Source organism: Chaetodon auriga, chromosome 19, assembly GCF_051107435.1.
Source record: "Chaetodon auriga isolate fChaAug3 chromosome 19, fChaAug3.hap1, whole genome shotgun sequence".
Taxonomy (NCBI): Eukaryota; Metazoa; Chordata; class Actinopteri; order Chaetodontiformes; family Chaetodontidae; genus Chaetodon; species Chaetodon auriga.
In genome coordinates, this window is record NC_135092.1 from 16,426,997 (window position 1) to 16,445,655 (window position 18,659).

The 18,659-nt window shown below is 41.7% G+C and overlaps 1 protein-coding gene across 1 annotated transcript in view; it reads right to left on the reverse strand.

Moving 5' to 3' along the window:
• Positions 1-315: 315 nt before the first annotated feature.
• hcn1 (hyperpolarization activated cyclic nucleotide-gated potassium channel 1) overlaps positions 316-18,659 on the reverse strand; it is a 68,340-nt gene continuing 49,996 nt past the window's right edge. Inside the window, exons 7-8 of the mRNA XM_076758628.1 lie at positions 11,935-12,099; positions 316-5,150 (exon numbers count right to left, since the gene is read on the reverse strand). Coding sequence (XP_076614743.1) covers positions 4,042-5,150; positions 11,935-12,099 — 1,274 coding nt within the window. The 3' untranslated portion in view covers positions 316-4,041. The remainder of the gene's footprint in view (positions 5,151-11,934; positions 12,100-18,659) is intronic.

The window sequence follows — 18,659 nt, forward strand, 5'->3', positions numbered from 1 at the left end:
AAAGCAAGACGTTAGCCTGGCACAGTACACAGGCACACGGAGACAGCTGTCATTTGTGTGACGACTTCATGACTGATAGCTGGATTTGCAGGTAATGAATGGAAATCCCTGGTGGCCACATGGAACGATTTTTCACCTGGCCTGTAACTGCTGACAGACACTATTCCTGAACACTCTGCAGCCCTCTCCATCACCGCTTCATCTCTGAAATCATTTCTCCATTTTCTCCCCCCATCAAATCGTAAATGAGTGAAAGCCCACTCGCGCGGCGCCGCCGCCTCCGTCAAAGCGCACACAATAGAACGACACACACGCTCACTTTTAGATGACAATATGTCGTTTATTTTCTATATTTTAAAGGTTTATTATTTACAAACGAAATAAACAAAAAAAAAATCAAAAAGATTTTTTGACAAACACTGTTTGTCTGCATATTGTTGTAAGAAAGTTTACATTTATCTTTCTTTCGTCTGTATCAAGTAACCAACTGGTAGTTCTTTTTGTCTAAGCCTTGGATTACATAAATGAGCTGAACAATGACCATGTGAGTGGGGTTTAAGAGGACTGAGCAGCTCGTCGTAGCGTCCGCCCCTCTCTCCACTACGCATATCATCAGTAAACATATGAAACCTGCGCTCTTCAAAAACCAAATTCACACTTGGTTCGTCCTCTCTGGGCATGATTCTCACTTCTTTTTGCATCTCTTAATCTTTTTTTTTTTTTCTTCTCAAACCAACAAAACAACAAACAAAAAGAAATATACAAATATATGTGCTGGTTTGTTGAGAGTCTCTATACTGCTAATATGTAAGCTCATTAGTTTGTGTTGTACGTCACCATTAATGCCCATTCCAGTATGTTTGTGATTGGTATAGTGAAAAAAGCACATAGTTGGGAAGCTCTCCCTCCAAAGGCAAGTATCAAAAACAGCACAAACTAACAGTGCTGCTATCCATCTTGACTGTGTACTAGTTCCTATACACTATGGCATATTCACGATTAAGCGCTCTTCGTTGTAAATAGAACATCTCCCCCCTCATTTAGAACCTCATACAGGATCAGGGCAGCACGAATTCTCGGGGATATTGCTCCCTCACTAACTCATTCAACATCTAACCTAGCTGAAAGGATCTGTACCTTCTTTTTCTTTATTAGTAAATCAGAAAGTGCAATTTAAAACAAAGACAATGACTTAGAATGTTTTGCTTTGGCCAGTTTTCTTCCACACATCGATATCCAACCCAAACTTCAGTGGCTAGCTACAAAGAAAGGTATAAAGGTGCTCCGGATTTGTACAATGTCTCATTGAGCGTGATATTACCGCAAGTCTAAAGATTGCACTTTTCTTTTAAACTGTACATGACCTCAATAAATATTCTATATAGCTTGACTGACAATGTTAGAAAAAACCTGCCTCTAGAAGTTCACATTGTAAGTAAAGATACCAATTGGATAAACTGAGACATTTGGCCATCCTCATTGCTTACTCCTTTCCAGTCTAAAAACACTGAGACATAGAACACATAGAGTATAGTAAGGATGAATGCGCAGTTGTGTGCAGAAGTGCCCCCCACCCCCCCGCCCCTCCCCCCTGCGTACGCACCGAGCTCACACTCATAACAAAGGGTGGAACATGGCTATAGTTTAGGCACAAATACTTAAGAATGTCCATGTGAAAAGTCAATGCTTCTGTTCACACACAGATAACGTCTAGGCAGACAGACAATGAACGAAACATAATCTAACATTACATTTAACGTCAACATTTTTGAGATAGTATCTTTTTAAGTATTTGTGACAGTGCATGCTTTCATGACATTGGTGGGTGGACTGTATTGGTACACTATCGACACAATCTGTAGCGAAGACTTGTAATCTTTTTAAAACGGTATCTCACAGGGCTTAGTCACTTTGAACTGATGGGATGTTTGGTTGCCATGAAAACTATGACTCTAAATAGAAGCTCTGATATGACTGACTGGAGAATATGTTGTCACATTTGACTCGCTGCCTGAAGGAGGCCTTGTGCACCAGCGGCGATCCACTGTATGTGCAGGGAAGTGGCCTGTAAGCCATTAATGTCTGGCTTATTTCAGCTGAGTCATCGCATACTTTGCTTATTGTAAGATTAGAATATTCAAAATAGCTCTTATCCGTTTTGATAGAGTCACAATATTCTGGCTCGACCTTGATTCCCTGCCTCAACATCAGTCCAGGTCAGTTTAGAGTACTTAAGCCCACATAATGGATTTACACGAGACAGAAACCTTAATGCAAACCAGCAGCTCTTTTTCTGACTTGCAGCAGCACAAAAGCACCTCTGGGTGAAAATGTCCCCCTGCACACTCGAGTGACTGGATATCTGACTTCTTTCACCTATAATATGTGTAGAAAATGTCAAGCCAGGCTCTTCAAATCCAGTAATTGTGATATGACAGCGTGCGGTGCAGTTTTACTCAAGAGGCAGATGAGCGAGCACAGAATTTAAAAGAGAAAAGAAAAAAAAACATGAGCCTCATTTCGCCTTGAGCAGTTCAGAAAATGATCAATTTGACTGCAATATAAACCAAAGAATCATCCTTCAAATGATCCTCAGCAGTTTTGGGAAATGAGGGACTAGAAATGACATATTTACTCTGAGTAAGATGACTTGAAGATGAAGTTGTATATTGTAGGTAATTATTGTATATGTTCACTTGATGTGAAATCAAAAGCTATCTAGGACTCGGGATAGTATACAGAGGGAGATAAGGGTTCTTAAAAGTCCTCCAATCAGGCATTTCTCAGCATCAAGTAGTGCTAGCTATTGCATTAAGGTTTGTTTATCTCTTATGAAACATATGTATTTTGTCACTTAACCTTTTTCGCATATAGATGATATCCAGGTTCCTGATAGAAGTAAGACATTGTTATGATAGAGAATGCACCACACAGTATCTGTAAATACTAGATCTACAAAACTATTTACAGCACACATATAGGTAATCTTTATGTCACAGTCTATTGCATAATGGTGATAATCTTTAGTTTATAAATATTATAAATATACACAGAGTTTTTAAGCAACATTACATAACATCTCAGCCATCTGAAATTTGAAATAGAAAACAATAGCATCCATCCATATCTGTCTCCACACGCCATTCTCCTCGAAAACAAACAAAGAAAGCAGCATTTCTATTATCTATTCCCTTTGGACCCATAACACTGTCATGGTTTGTATGCGAGCCGCTGTGGGGATGTAACGGCTCAGCACACTGTAGTTCTGTTACTGAGAGCAACATAACACTTAGTTACAGTAGTCTGAAACGAGCGCTCAGGAAATTCAGTACGAGAAATCGTCGTATGAGTGTGTGCTTTTTGAGATTATTTGTCAGAGTTGCTTGCATTTACAGTATTTTTCCACAGTGGTGCCTAAAGCTGCTTAATTGGAGAAGATAATTTGTCTCTTCCTCAATGGTTAAAAAAAAGAAAAAGAAAAAGGATATAGTTGTCAAATTCACAATGCATTCCAGTTTAAAAAAAAACAAAACAAAACAAAGCAAAAACAAGAAGATAAAATAAAAAAAAAAAAAACCTCATACATTGTATATAATTCTTTATATTTCTCAGAAAGGAAGACTCATGTTTATACTACAGCTTTTAAATTGCCATTGCCAAATATTCTAGTTGGATTTTACACACGCGTTCACATGCACGCACACACATACTCTCACACACCCGTACACGCAGCAGTATATATACACACACATATATAAATCTATATATATAGACGTTTATATATAGACATATATGTGTGACATAAAAGAAAAGACAGATGTAGCTGTATAATATACATTCTTAAGTTTAGGGAGACAATGTGTCTAAAATATAATACAAGGACTTGTATGTACAGGATTTCTATGAGGTTATTTTAGAAGAAAATTGGAGAGAAACAAAAATGCTGAAGTTCCTCACGTTTATCTCTTTTGTTGTATCTCCACTTTTAAAAATGAATTGAAACAGATTTAAGTTTAAAAAATGAAAAGGGGAAAAATGGGATCATAAATTTGATGCAAAACGCATTTTGTCTTGCTCAGTCTCTGTACTGCTCAGGACAGAATCTCTCCTAGAACCGGGGGATTCCCTGTGCTGGGTCGAGGATGATGATGCCGCCGCCACTGCCGCCGCCGCCGCTGCTGCCGCGGCCGAGCGCACCGGGGGCAGCGCTCCTGACGACATCTGGCGGAATAAATTGACCCGCTGGGGCACTGTGGTGCGGATGCCGCTCTGCAGATTCATCCCCTGCATCGCTGCCGCCGTTGGCGGCACGATGGAGGCCAGAGAGTCTCCTGAGGCTGGGGGTACCCTGGGCCCCAGAGATGTGTCATGTGGCAGTGATGGTTGGGAGGCCGATAAGTGTCTAACATCTCGACTCAAGCTGCCTGACTGGAGAGCCTGTGTGCTCTTCTGGATGTCTCCCCGCTGAGGCGAGGGGACCTGCTGCTGCTGCTGCTGAGGTGACGGCTGCTGCGGCTGCTGCGTTGCAGGAGCTGCGGCTGCGGTCGACGCAGCAGGCTGCTGGGCAAGCTGTTGCTGCGTGGAGAGAGATGGTTGGGCAATGGGCTGCTGGATAAGCGACAGCTGGGAGGCTGTGCGCGAGCCGTACTGGAAGCTCCGGCTCGCCAGAGGGGTCTGCACAGGTGGACTACACATGGCGGCCGTGAAGGAGCAGGGCGACATGATGGCGCCTTGCTGCTGGAGCGGGGTCTGTGGGTTGGTTAAGGAAGAATTCAGGTTGCCGTGGGAAAGACTGGGAGCAGGGTAAACCCCCTGCGCTGCAGCAGCAGCAGCGGCAGCGGCTGGCAGCATGCGGGCAGCAGAAGCATTGGCAATAGCTGAAGCACTGTAAGTCATGGGGACGGAGGACTGCTGGAGCTGATTGGTGCCAAAAGCAGTGGGGAAGGGCGGCTGGGCTGGTGAGTTAATGATGGAGTTTCCTGACATTGGAGTTGAGTTCATCCCGGTGACTGACTGCTTGCGGTCCACCATCATCACCATCTCCCTGTCCTGGCGGATAATCTGCTTCAATATCTCGTTCTCCTGCGTGTTGAAAACGCCGGCGTTCAGATCCTTCTGGAACTTCTGCAGCAGCAAGGAGTTCTTCTTCCCTGTTGGGGTGCAGTCAGGAGAGGTGAGCACATAAAGCCATGGCAAACTTTGGTTGCCCTAAACCACAGGAAAAGGGCAGGATTGAGGACAGTGATGATAAAGATGCAGCTTGTGTGCTTTAGTAGGAAGAATTTAGCACGTCTGCACATTTCTTTTTTACTCGTTTTTAGAGCAGCAGCATCTTCTTGATCCTGCTAAATTTATTCATTCAGCTCTGTCAATCTTACAAGCTGCATCTTTTCACGTCCACTAAGGTCTGTCATATCATATATAAAGTGTGAAGGACATTGAATGGTAATGACTATGGGAAATATACGGTTTGAGAGGAGTGAAGGACACATAAGGAGACAAAGATTACTGAAAGTGACGTGATAGCGGAGACTGTGAAGGTGCTGATGTGGACAATGAAACACAGAAGAATACTGATGAGTCGTACCCACACATCAAGCTACTGGACAGTTTTTTTATTTTTTTTTTTCCAAGGAAAAGACAAAAGTCTAAGCTCTAAGAATAAATTTAAAGCCATGTTCTATTTAAATCACAATGGCAACTCAGCTAAAACACCACACAAGGACACTTAGAATAACCCTTTTTTTCCCCTTAATTTTATGAACAAGGCGACATTAAAAACAAAGAAAGCCACAGAGATCTACTCCTAACACAGTTCCATATAATTACACATGAAATGCCTTTATGGAGAACTAAACTTCACTCATCTTACCACAGGATGCTTGGAATTAAGATTTTTAATGATTTTCCTCAATAGATAAAATGTTGAAAATACACAGTCTGACTGCAAACTTACAAAATAATATGTCATTTTTCTTTAATACAGTAAACAGTGTATGCACTATAAAGGGCATTTTGAGCCCACGGGCCTGGAAATGTTTCCCAGCCTGTCACAAGTCATGGGCCGTGATGATAAAAGCTCGACAGATGGCTTCTTTAAACACCAGCCACTTTTGTTGCTTTGGGAGTTTGGGAGCAAAACTGTGGTAAAACGCTAAGTGGTACTAAAAGCACGAAAAGACGTCTTGAAACTGGTCTTTTGTAGAAAGAATGGCCACGTTTGACAATAATAATCTTTACTTTGAGTGACTGGCTTCAAATTTATGTAGAGGATGTGCTTCCTGTCGCAACTGTTGACCTTGTGTATCGACAGGCTGTGCGGCGTTGTAAAGAAGATAGAGTTGACTTTTAGTATGCTGACGGCTTTAGCCAATCAATCATTAAGCCTGTCCTTGAGGGCGCAGGATTTCTGCACCGAGTTTACAGATGAGCAGCATTTGCTGGGCGACTTCCTCTCCTCTCAAGGCTGCCAACGAGCCGCGCATTCAGCTATAAGACAAGACTTTCACAGCTGCAGCAGCTGAAAATGGATTGATGTGTTTCGCAGCCATTTCTCAGAATCAAGTCCTCCGTTTGACCTCGTTCTTTTCGACTGTAACACTCACTACAGGGTCGGGTAGTCAAGGGCTAAAACTAGCACCACATGTACGACTACTGTTGACTTACAAGGCTGCCCTCATTGCATTTTTAAAGGTGACGGGGTTAAACTCTGCAGATTGGAAGGACAACACATATTTATCATTTCTCCAATTTGGAGCGGCGAGGATCTGAATGTTTGCCGATCGTTAGACACAGGAGCATCGGACGGATTTCAGGGTAACAGGCAGTCAGTGTGGGAAATTTCATCACTTTTAAAAGGACAGTTACGATGTCTTATCTGCTCCTGCTGCTCCTCTACAGCCTTCTGTCCTCTTCTTATTTCTCTCCACCTCTAATCTCTTTGAAAGTTTATCAGTCAGTGGTGTGCAAAAGATAAACAGACACTCATCAGAGAATAGATTTCCATTCTACATCATGTCTACAGCAGCAGAGATTGTTTCTTCTATCAGAGAAAATCATCTGAATGGCTGTGAAAGTCTCTGGTGCTTTAGTAGAATATGAAGGTCTATATGTAGAGTAAAAAAATCACTTAAAGTCACCTTTAATGCATTTAATGTTCAGCTGGTCAAACAAAGCTGAATCAGAGGAGGTGAAGAACTTGACTATGTGTTAAGTGCTACTTAACGTACATCACAGTAAATGTCCCCTCATGAAATACACGCACACACACTCAGTAATGTGTGAGTTTGATTTGTGCCGTGACACACACCTTGTTCTTACAGAAACACTGGCTGCTCTGACTGTGTAATTGTTCTCACAGTGCAAATCTCTGCAGACGTAACTCATAACTCAACGAGAGGAAAACAGTCACTTCTGCTGTAAATTAGATATTATGGTCAAAATAATCTGGACTGTTTTCCAAATGAAGGCAAGCGGTCATTTCTGCAAAATGCAGTTGATCTGTAAACTTTGGAGGGAAGTCTGACGATGAAACGTTATCGAAGGATTGTCACGATATTATCCCTGAAAAACAAAATGAAAACAAACAAACAAAAACATAAACAAAATGTAAACACCACTCATGGGTAAAGAAAGGTTCCTTTAGCTTTTTCACACACAAAAACTTGTAAAATCGAACTAAAAATTGATCAGATATGGGTCAAGTCACCATTTCAAAACGATACAATTCTGTGTTAGTAATTTGTGTTTCCTGGCTCCGTAGAGCCAGTGAGATTAGATCAATATACAAACATCAGCCATCGGTGCGATAGAAAAACAATAATATTGCAGCCATCAACCCATATCTGAAATCTGGAACATAATCGTTGTAAAACAGTCTGAAAGCCGACTAAAACACCAAACAAACAAATAAAAAACAAGCAGAACACAAACATCAGAATGTTAACAAACATCATAGAAATAATGAAGGCTGTATTTATCAAAGAAAATTAAAGGCACAAAATTTGGAGATGCATTCAAGGCTGAACAGAGAAATTACACATAGCAATTTGATAATGACTTTCACCAATAATCTGTGATAAATTGGTTTAATTTAAGTCACTGCAGGAAATGTTTTCCTCACTTTCTTCATGTTGAGTGTTATTTAATGCATCATTACTTGAAAAAAAACTTTTTTTTAAGAGGATAACTGGTGTAAATGTGTGCGAGAAAATGATTCTGAATGGATTAAACAGACTTTTGCCCTCCACATGCGGTCAACATGACGTCACTGCAGCTCTGTGTGCAAAGATGAGATTAACTCTCCTTTCATGTCACTAAAGGCTGAATATGTTCCCAAATTATTTGCACAAACGACAGAAGTCATATAAGTCAGACAATCAGAAACAAACTGGTTTTTTTTTCTATTGGTGAAAACATGGATAAATAATGAAATGGTATTTCTGCATGTGACAAAAAAGTGTATGTAGCATTGCATTAGTAAAGTTTTTACTAATCTGCAGACATGATTTCATTTGTGAGTTCACTTTGAACAGAGGATTCAAAGATTAAATCAAAGATGTCACACCAATAGAGCTGAGTTCATTATTCTGTGAAGGTCTGCTCCAAAACAAACATGGCATGTGACACTGAATGAGATATCTTTTGTTTCTTTGATTGTCTCAGTTTTTGACATTTTGAATGTGTCCATCAAAACATCTGCAGGACTGGTGTGGGTGACTTGACTCACTGATGCAGGAATCAAACAGTTAATGTTAACCTTCAGCAAGAGGTCAAACTCTTGGAGGATGAATTTGAGACCGGATCCATTTAGCAAGCCTCCAAAGGTCAATTTGTCCCTGTTCGAATACTGGAATTGGAATAAAGTGTTTACCTGATGCCTACTCGTCGGCCAGGACACTCTTGAAAACGAGATGTGCTCGTCTCAAGACGGACTCCTGGTCAAATAATTTTTAGATAGATAAAAGATAATGTCAAATGTGCAACACGTTATTGGTTTCAAAGCATGGTTACTTTTTTCTTTCCTTTTTAGAGCAAGACAAGCATGTAACCAAATGCAGTTCATATATAGAAACGATACAACCAGCACGGATCATGACAAAGTGTCTTCCCTCGTATGAGACAAAACCCCCTTCATGGTTAGTCTGAAAGGATCAGATCTATATCACTCTGAGAGGTGTCAGTCAGAGTGGGCAGCTTTCGTTTAGCTCTAGTGAAAAGCTGGTAACTCTCAGAAAAAGGGCAAATGTAGATTTGGACTGTTGAGGCCAAAGGGCATTCGGTAGATTGTGAAATCCATACACTTCACTGCAGGGCAAATAAAGATTATGTTTGTAATTTTGTTTTTTTTATTTTATGCTAGTTCCCAAAAAGAAAAATGCAACCTTGTCTCCTGTGGATTACGCTCATATGCAACTACTTCACAGTTTGTCATTGTTCAGTTTCAATGCAAGAGGCAGTGCGACGTTCGAATGGCTCGGAGAAAAGTGTGGATGGAAGAGCAAAGCTCAAGATGGAGGTCTGTGTCACCAATTGAAATCAGGTTGTCATTTATAAGACTTAAACAAGACCACGTTCTTTCCCTAAACCCTCCCTAAAGTTTACGTTAACCATGAGCAGATATTATAGGAATAAAAGCAGATTGTCTGCAGACATGGTTTCTATAAATTAAAGCTATGATTTGTCAAGATATTTCCATATAAACCAGGCACTGTTAGGCCCCCCGTCCCTAAAAATAGTTGTATCTGAGCATAATTCGGAGGAGAAAAGGTTGTCTCAACACTGACACACATCTAGATTGTCTTGTTCCAGATCTACAGTTCGTTGCTTGTTGCTGACACTGCAGTGTTTCAGTGATCAGTTCAATGTTGATGTGCCTGTGTCAGGCAAAATAATACACAGATACAAATCCACGGCAAAGAAAAACAGCAATAACAGATAGAAAAGTAAATACAGACTGCAAGCTGAACCACTGATAAGAGACAACATCGGCACACTGTCATTAGTGTAAATTCAACTTTAGGTTTCTGGTTAGTATAAAGGGGAAACAAATCACCAAACATGATGGCCTCTCGTGTTAATGGCCGGCATTAAGGAGGCAACTTTATTGGTAAAGCGAGTGGCAACACACTAAGACGGGTTGGCTAAAGTATGTTGATGCCATAAAAGCTAATGATATGAAGCATAAATCATTTGGAAAGTGCCTTAATTAACAATTCCAGCTTCTTCCTGTGTCAGAAATGAGGAGGAAGAAGCGTTTTATAAAGCTACCACCAGTAACCTCACTTTAATAGTAAATAAGAATTTATCTGGAGAGCCTCCATCTGCAATTTAAAAAGACTTTGTATGTTACAAGCGAGCCTTATACAGGTGGAAAATACTACTAACACATTATCTGGAGCTTTAAGTTCATTTAATGTATCACAACAAGCCCTGTGCAGTATTCCTAAGGATCAAAACTATCAGGGTTTAGAGGTTTTGCAGTGACCCTATTTTCAGAGTCAAATATTTGTATTATTTATTAAATATTCCAATAGTAATTCATCGCATGTGTTGTAGCTTTTCACCAGTGTTTTCTTCCATATGCCCATAGTATAGTTTTACTGTATGTATACTGGCTTTTCTTGTTTACTTTGCCAGCTCAGTCTGAGCGATCTGTCCAGACGTTTGTTCAGTGAAGGAAGACGTTTGTTGGCTAGTTATCACCAGTAGAAATGCACCTGCCTCCTTCTCTCCTGCCTCGCTGACAGCACACAGTGACTGAGCTTTAAAGAAAACAGTGAAGCGCGTTTTCAATCTGCCTTTTCAAGTTTTGAGGAATGGTGATCTTATGTTCTAAGAAGCACATCTTAAAATACATACAGGAGTATCTGGGACATATTAATATACACTTAAAATATACCGTACACACTGACGGACTTCTTCTTATTCATATGTAAAAGGTAATAAAACGTTATCAATTCAAAAATACACAAATAACTAATGCAGTAAAACGTAAGAAAAGACAAAGACATATGTTCTACTTCTGTCTGTAGATAAGAATTATCCTTTTAAACAACACTTTCGTATCGTGATGTTGTCTTCTACGTGTTTAATTTCTCAATGTGCCAGTTCCAATCAAAGCATTAGAGCGGACGGTTAAACGAGGAGTGCAGCATAAGGGTCAATGCAACCAATTATTGCCCTGCTTGCGTTACATACATGTGCCCCTTTTTTAAACAAATCCTTGTGAGTCTGAATCATTGTCAGTATATTTCAACTACAATATCAAGGCCAAGTTCTTCAATAAATGTTGCTCTATCAGACAGTGACAATAAGGAAGCATTGTTGATGATGGTGTAGCTGAAACTATACAGGGTCCGGCCTGGGCTGGACCTGATGGGTGAGGGGACGTTAGTGCCTGAAACAACTCCCTGAGGTCACCTGGCCCTGCTCTTTGTTTCTGTTTTTTTCGGTCTGGTTCATTTTGAGAACTCTGATATGGGGTGGGGTGCTGCTCATACCCAGGAGTGCAGATGAGTGGAAAGAGGGCCAGACACACATGCATGTGAGGTTAGCTTCCATCCACTCGCTGACATCCAGCGGGGGGGTCAACACCAAACCAACGAGGGGGCGAACTGACTCCCTCCCGGACAGCGACATGCACTGCCTTCCAGTTAATCCAACCACAAAACGCTACTTTGGTTCTTTAGAAGGATTAATGCTGGTTACAACAGATTTTCATTAATGTTATTTAAGACAAAGAGACGGAAGAAAAAAAACAACAAACAAACGAAAGATAGCATACAGGTCATGCAGCACAAGATGGCAGACACAATGCTTTTATGAAGAAAGAAGGCAAACGAATACTGATAAAGACAAGACGACAAGGCACGATGACAGGCAAGAGGTTCGACCAATCAGACAGGACGAGGATTAGATGTAGGCAGGTCTTACCAATGCGGTCCAATCGGTCAATGGCGACAGTTTCGAAAGCGCGTCGCATCATGGGGTACTCTTCCAGCACCTCATTGAAATGGTCGACAGAGAGGGAGAAGAGTCGGCAGTAGGTGTCTGCTCGCACACTCGCAGTTCGTCTGCCCTTGGTGAGCAGGCAGATTTCTACATGACAGAGAAAGACAAACAAAAATTCTGACACATGAAGGAACAGTAGCAGGAGTGGAGAGTGCAGAGGGACATAAAGAGAATCATCTCAGTAATTACAGTAAAGATTACCATATAGATGAACCTGCAGTACAAAGGGTTCAGAGGCAGAAGCTAATGTGAGTGTAAATAAAATGAGAAGCCCATCAGCGGTGCTGTCACTTGCATTATACTAAGATAATTCATCATCCAGCAGAGAGCTAATGGTCCCATAATACGATACAGGAGTCAGCGTCACTGCAGGCATCGCCGCATCACTGCATCACTTCTCAGATGTAATGTATAACTTCACAGGGGTATGGTTACATAGCATGCCTGCATTCTGCTCAGTCACTGCGGTTTATTACATGAAGGGACGTAAAGAGTACACATTGATTTGTGTTGTGTTTAAAACAGCAGAACAAAGCAGCAAAACACCCGATCCTGCAGCCCTCCTCACGTTAGGTAATAACATGGCATGCATGTCTCTCCAGTTTGAACATATATTCAACACCAGTTAATGCTATATCACTATGAACACTAGATTACCGAGATTACAAATAATAGATAAATGCATGCGTATGAATGGGACAGTAATCAATAAAATATACAAGAAGTATGAGACTCTTCTAGTTTTCATTATTGGCATCAGTTGTGGAAGAAGATCTTCCTTGCTGAAAGTTATAATACCACAGATTTCTATTTACATTCGATTGCAGAACGAGGTAACACAATGGTGACTGAGCCTTTGGCCCGCTAATGAAAGTATTGCAATATTTATATATTTACAGCATTAATAATGCAAACCAAACATTTCCTACTGCTGCAGCCTCACATTCAAAGTGATTAACTGGCAGAACAGGAGTTGACTTTTATTATGCAATCACAGGAAATGCGATGTGTTCGTCAGTGAGCTTTGCACTGTCGTTCATTAAAAATGCATCTACAAAACAGGACGGGTCTTTTTTTTTTGTTGTTGTTGTCAGTGGATTAGTTTGCAATATTGCAGGGAGTAATGGAACAAGAAGCAATGAGCTGTTAGAGGAAGAGCTGCAGGCTGCACACCTCCAACTTCTCAGTTAGGCATCAAACTCTTTCATTCTGTAGACTCATGCCGTCTGCAGCATAAAATCAGATCACAGCTGCTCACAAAATGATGGATAAAGGCTAATTATTGTCCAACTTCTTTACTAATACAGCAATAGTTTTTGTGACCTGTGGTATTAAACTGCATTTGCTGTTACCACCTGTAATCACAGGTGTCGCCAAATCGACCAGGACTGACATCTTCAAGTCACTTTCAATAAATGTCGCGGTACGACAATGTAAAATTACCAAGTAAAACTCCTACATTTAGAACCCCAGTTAAATAAAACTACAAAAGAATTACAGCAAAAATGGACTGAAAGTATCAAAAGGGCTGGACACAGTGAGCTGCTCAGGTTAGTCCGAATAAATCTGCTACAGGATTAAATCAATAGTCACTTCACTCAGTGGAAATGTTACTTGAAATTTTGGCTCAAATCCAAAATTCTGTCTTTGAAGTGCTGAAATAATTCAGTGGGGTTTGTGATCTGAAGAAATAAAGGGCATCTACCCGTTTGTTGAACCTGCTCTGACCCCACATGCAAACACTAATTCAGCCCACTTAATTACAAGGATGTGAAATATGCCAGAACATTTCCTCCTAGCCGGGCGCTTGTTATTGCTAATACTCATTTGTTCTAAAATCTTTTCAACAGCAGTTAATTGATTGCAAACAGAACTCACGCTGAGAGACAAAGGCCACGCTTTTGATTCAACCTAAAATTTTAATGACCAAAAGAGACTTTTCACTTTTCTGATGTCAGCGCTGACTAATAAGACTAAATCCAGTTTCTGTGATGCTGTGATTAGATAAGATGATTTCATATAACATGTGTGTAGGAGACATTAGCTGCCTGTGAAGGAAACCAATCTGCACTTGAAGATGCTCACCTGAGCATCACAGCAGTACCTGAATAAATACGTGTGCTGCTGCAGTTGATCTGCGACGGGAGCACTTGACATTCGTTCTTCTCTTTCTCTTTCACGCGACTATTAAGCGTCACCTTCGCTGCCAACACCGCTCAACCTCCACCCACATTTGCACTTCTGTCCAACCTACAACTTCCATCTTGATTAAATCGTTAAATGTTAACTTGCCACGGTGAGATCTTTCTCGGCCATGCCATGAGCTGTCATGAAAATAGAGAGCAGAGCGTGCAAGGTGTGAGAGCAACACTCTCAAGCTGTGGGTGTGAATAAGGTGTTAGCGCTGTTATTATGGATAAGCTCTCTTTAAGTGGTTCATCTGTTAACATGAGAAGAACAAGACAGAGAAAGAAAAATCTGCGTATTGTTATTTCACAATGGGGGAGAAACAGAGGCAGAAACAAAGACAGATCCTGAGTGGCTCATCCACGAGCTTACAGAACGCGCTGTGCGGCTGCATCCAGAGGTAAATGTGTTACTTGACAGCGAGCGACCCGTGGCTCAGGTCCAGGAAGGCTTGTGCTCGGCTGAAATACGGACTAATGCAATATACAGCTTTGAAGCTAGTTAAAATGAAGTTCTCCCTCAAGCGCCGGTGGCTTCTAATTACTGTTTTGTCACTTCAGCTCATATTGGAAACAGTCAGACACACAGGAGGTCAATTGCCGTGCATGCAGAAACCCGGCCGTTCACACCTGAAGCCATTTCTCTGCTCCGGTGAAACAAGCTCCTCTGCTCTTTTCTAAGCACGCTGATTTATAAAAAGACAGTGTGTTTAATGTTTTACCTCACCAGCTTCATTGATTTTTGTAAATATATGCTTATCCTGAATTTGATGAAGCAACATTTTTCAAACAAGTTGGGACAGGAGCAACAAAAGACTGAGAAACACCTGTTTGGATCATTCCACAGGTAAACAGGTTGATTGGTAACAGGTGATAGGATCATGATTGGGTATGAAAGGGGCATCCTGGAAAGGCTCAGTCGTCCAAAAGTGAGGATGGAGCGAGGTTCACTGCTTTGTGAACACATGATTGTATGAAGGATATTAGTACTTGAGCTCAGGACCTTTTACCTTTGGACAGAGCCCGGCTAGCTGTTTCCCCCCGCTTTCAGTCTTTATGCTAAGCTATGCTAACTTGTAGTTCTAGCTTCATGTTTGGCCTACAGACATGAGAGTGGTATCAAGCTTCCCATCGAATTCTCAACAACAGAGAGATTAAGAGTATTTCTCAAAATGTCAGTTGGCGTCACAACAAACATTAGAACCACTGCCAGCGTCCCACCTGCGAATGCAACCCAGACATTCAAATACCGGGAATCAAGCAGGCCTCTGTGGTGGGAGCTCTGGACCAAATGCTCTGCTTTGATTCTCTTTGTCAGGTAGCAACACCACCCCATAACTGAATTTTACCAGCAGTAACATAATGGCGCAAGCAACGGTGGGAGACTTTTTTCTATTTATTGCTTTCCTCTGTTGGAATAGCACTTTCAGACTGTGCTAATTCATTCTGTCAGACTACACTGAACTCCAGTTGTGAGTGATTGTTGGAGAACGTGAAAGCATCGCGCTGACTGTGAGCTGACACGGAGCTGGAGAGGCTTTATTTTTAGGCTGTGGTCGCGTCCGCTGTTTTAACACTATATACATACATCATACATCAAACTGTTCAGCTACACTCCAGATTTCTTTAAATCTTTAAATCCAGTTGTCACTGCACACACCACAGAATGAGTTCATCCAACAGTGAAGTCAGAGGAGGACACTAATCAGTTTCTTACAGGTTATGGAAAAGCGGCATTTGACTCCCAAATATGACTTTGATTTAAGTCGGATTTCTGCGTGACTTACAGCTCAATCAGGTTCATACTGAACTACTTTTGAGCCGTCAGAAATGGTGCATTTAAGCACAATTCTCCCCCTGACAGGTGGGAATCCATATTTTAAAACTCTTTCTGAGGGAATCATTTGCACTGTCACCTGGAAGATCCATGTGTGTGTGTGTGCGTGCCTGCATGCGTGAGTGTGTGTGTGTGTGTAAGTCAAGGCCCTGTTAACACTTCACATGATGCAGTTTGACACGTGTCTGTTGCCATGCCACAAAGCATCACTGGTGACCCCAGGAGCATTGCGGATAATTTGCCATCACTTCATGTGTCACGTCCTCTCATGGCAACCAGCTCCCCTTCCCCTTCTCCTCCCATGGCTGGGACTGAGGAGAGAGGGAGTCCCACATGACTAAGACGTTCAAGCCCAGTAGGGATTTTCATCCTCGGTCTGTCATTGTCCTAGCATTATACTCTATTAGTCCCTTAGCCTCAGAGTGACTTCACTACAGAGCTGTGTGGTACCAATATGTAATCCCATTCATGGAGGCCCAGGAGCCATTACTATGATACCTTTTTAGCATGCATGCGTGGCATTGACCATGGTTGGAGGTGCTTTGTGACCCACTGTCCTCATAGATGTCCTGCTCATTACTATGCTAATAGTTTCCTGTGGCTGGGCTCGGTTTTGTTACTCACCCTCCCTCTGTTTCTGTCTCAGTCCCTCTCACTGATTCTCATTCTGGCCACGGTTTGGCCTGGTTGTAAGGGGAGTGTGAATCATCAGAGAAAAGGGAGAAGAGTGAGGTGCCTGGCACAGCCAGCTGCTCCCAACTCAGGGCTCATCCACTAATGCCATACAAACGGGTAAAAATACCAGCTGGGCGGAAGGCAACAGCAGGTGGCCGGGCACCGACAGAACACAGCAAAACGAGCAGCACACACTTTATTATTTGGACTGATATAACACATATCTTTTAATTAAAAGATTAAATGATTAATTAAATGGGAACATCTACTGTATGTTCTTCAGGGTCTCATCTCTTTTTTCTTTTTCACTGAACTGATCTTAGATGCTGACGTGATCTCTCGCTGTAAACTCTCCTTCAGCTTCTTGCACTAATAACTGCACTTATGAACTCCTTCGCAGTCTGCTGAATCAATCTGGACCGAGCTGTTATCTGGGAATCTCTGCACAAAGTAAGAGCACCGGAGAGCAAACACACAAAAGAATTAGAGTTAATGTTTCGTGGTACAGAATAGCCTTCAAAATGTTTTAGACAAAGCCTGAAAAAGATAATCCAAAAATCCCTGAAAAGCACTGCAAAGCAACTGTCGAGCTGCCTCAACACATTTCCTGGATTTAGAAATGTGGTCTCCAGAGGTCAGCTTTCCGGGGAGCAGTTTGTTGAAACTCCTGTTAGTTTACAGTCACGCACTTCACCTCCAGCAGGAAGCCGAGCAGTTAGCTCCTCTCTGCCTACATGCTTCCATTATACCTCAGTCTCGAGCCAAACCTGTAAGTCAATGAATCGATCTGCAAACGTTCTGATAACTGATCAATTGTTTTTTTTTGGGGGGGGGGGGGCTGGAAACAGCTGCCCACTGCCTATGGAAACGACATACTGGTAAAGTAAACCAGTAAAGTTGCAGCTGGACAGATAAACAATATGCTGAAACTCGTCATTTGATACATTTTTATAACAAAAATATTGGTTATTGCTGCTATAACTTAAATAAAGCCAAAACAACGTCCAGTGATAAGCAAGACTAAAGACTGAACAGTTGAATTTAAGTGATGATATATGGAGTCAAACTATGAAAACACATCGCTCGTCACTGTTCAGTCTACTCAGAACTGCCATTATTTCTTTTCCTCGTCTAACTGGAGACTATAACCATGTGCTTTCTTTTCTTTTTGTCTGAAATAGTTTGATAAATGTTGTCACATTCACTTCCTTTGAGATCCACTTGTCAGCGCCTTATTGGCCGAAGGTTTTATCCTGACATTACAGCTTAGCAAGTCGTGCTTGTTCTGTACCCCATTGATTGTTTAGCAGAATGTCTCTTGAGCTGCAGCCTCAGGGGATTAATGTTGAAATGCTGCACGCAAATGGCGCATATCTTACTATATGATATGTCCACTCTATGCAGAATTTAAAACGCAGCTTTGAACACTGAGGCATGACAGCGATCCTGTGGTTTGAAGAAGCAGGAAAACAGGCGACTGGTTTCTTTTTTGATCCTCTGCTCTCCTCAGCTCCTCAGCCTGTGAGACATGAACTGCATGCAGCAGACACACCAAAGCGAAGGTATTCTTAGACTCCTCAGCCTCCTTCCATAGTGGGGATGAACTCATGAGATAAAATATGCAAGAACCTCTAAAATAGGAAACTTTGCTTTGCTTTCACATTGGCAAAATCTGCAGGCAGACCTTGTCGTGTCTGGGTAAACAACGTGCAACAAAATTACATTTGACTTTTAAAAAATTAATGATTTCTGTAATGTTTTGGAGAGGGAATGGGACTCGTGCCGAGAGAAAAAGGGTTGGAAGACAGAATGAAGGCAGAGAACAGAACGAGGGAATAGCTCCTGATTTTACACAGAGGGAACGACTAGCTGCTCGTGTCAGTGCCAAGTGTATGCAGCAGGAGCGTATGGAGAGGGAGAAGAGTTCATGTATGTGTGTGTGTGTGTGA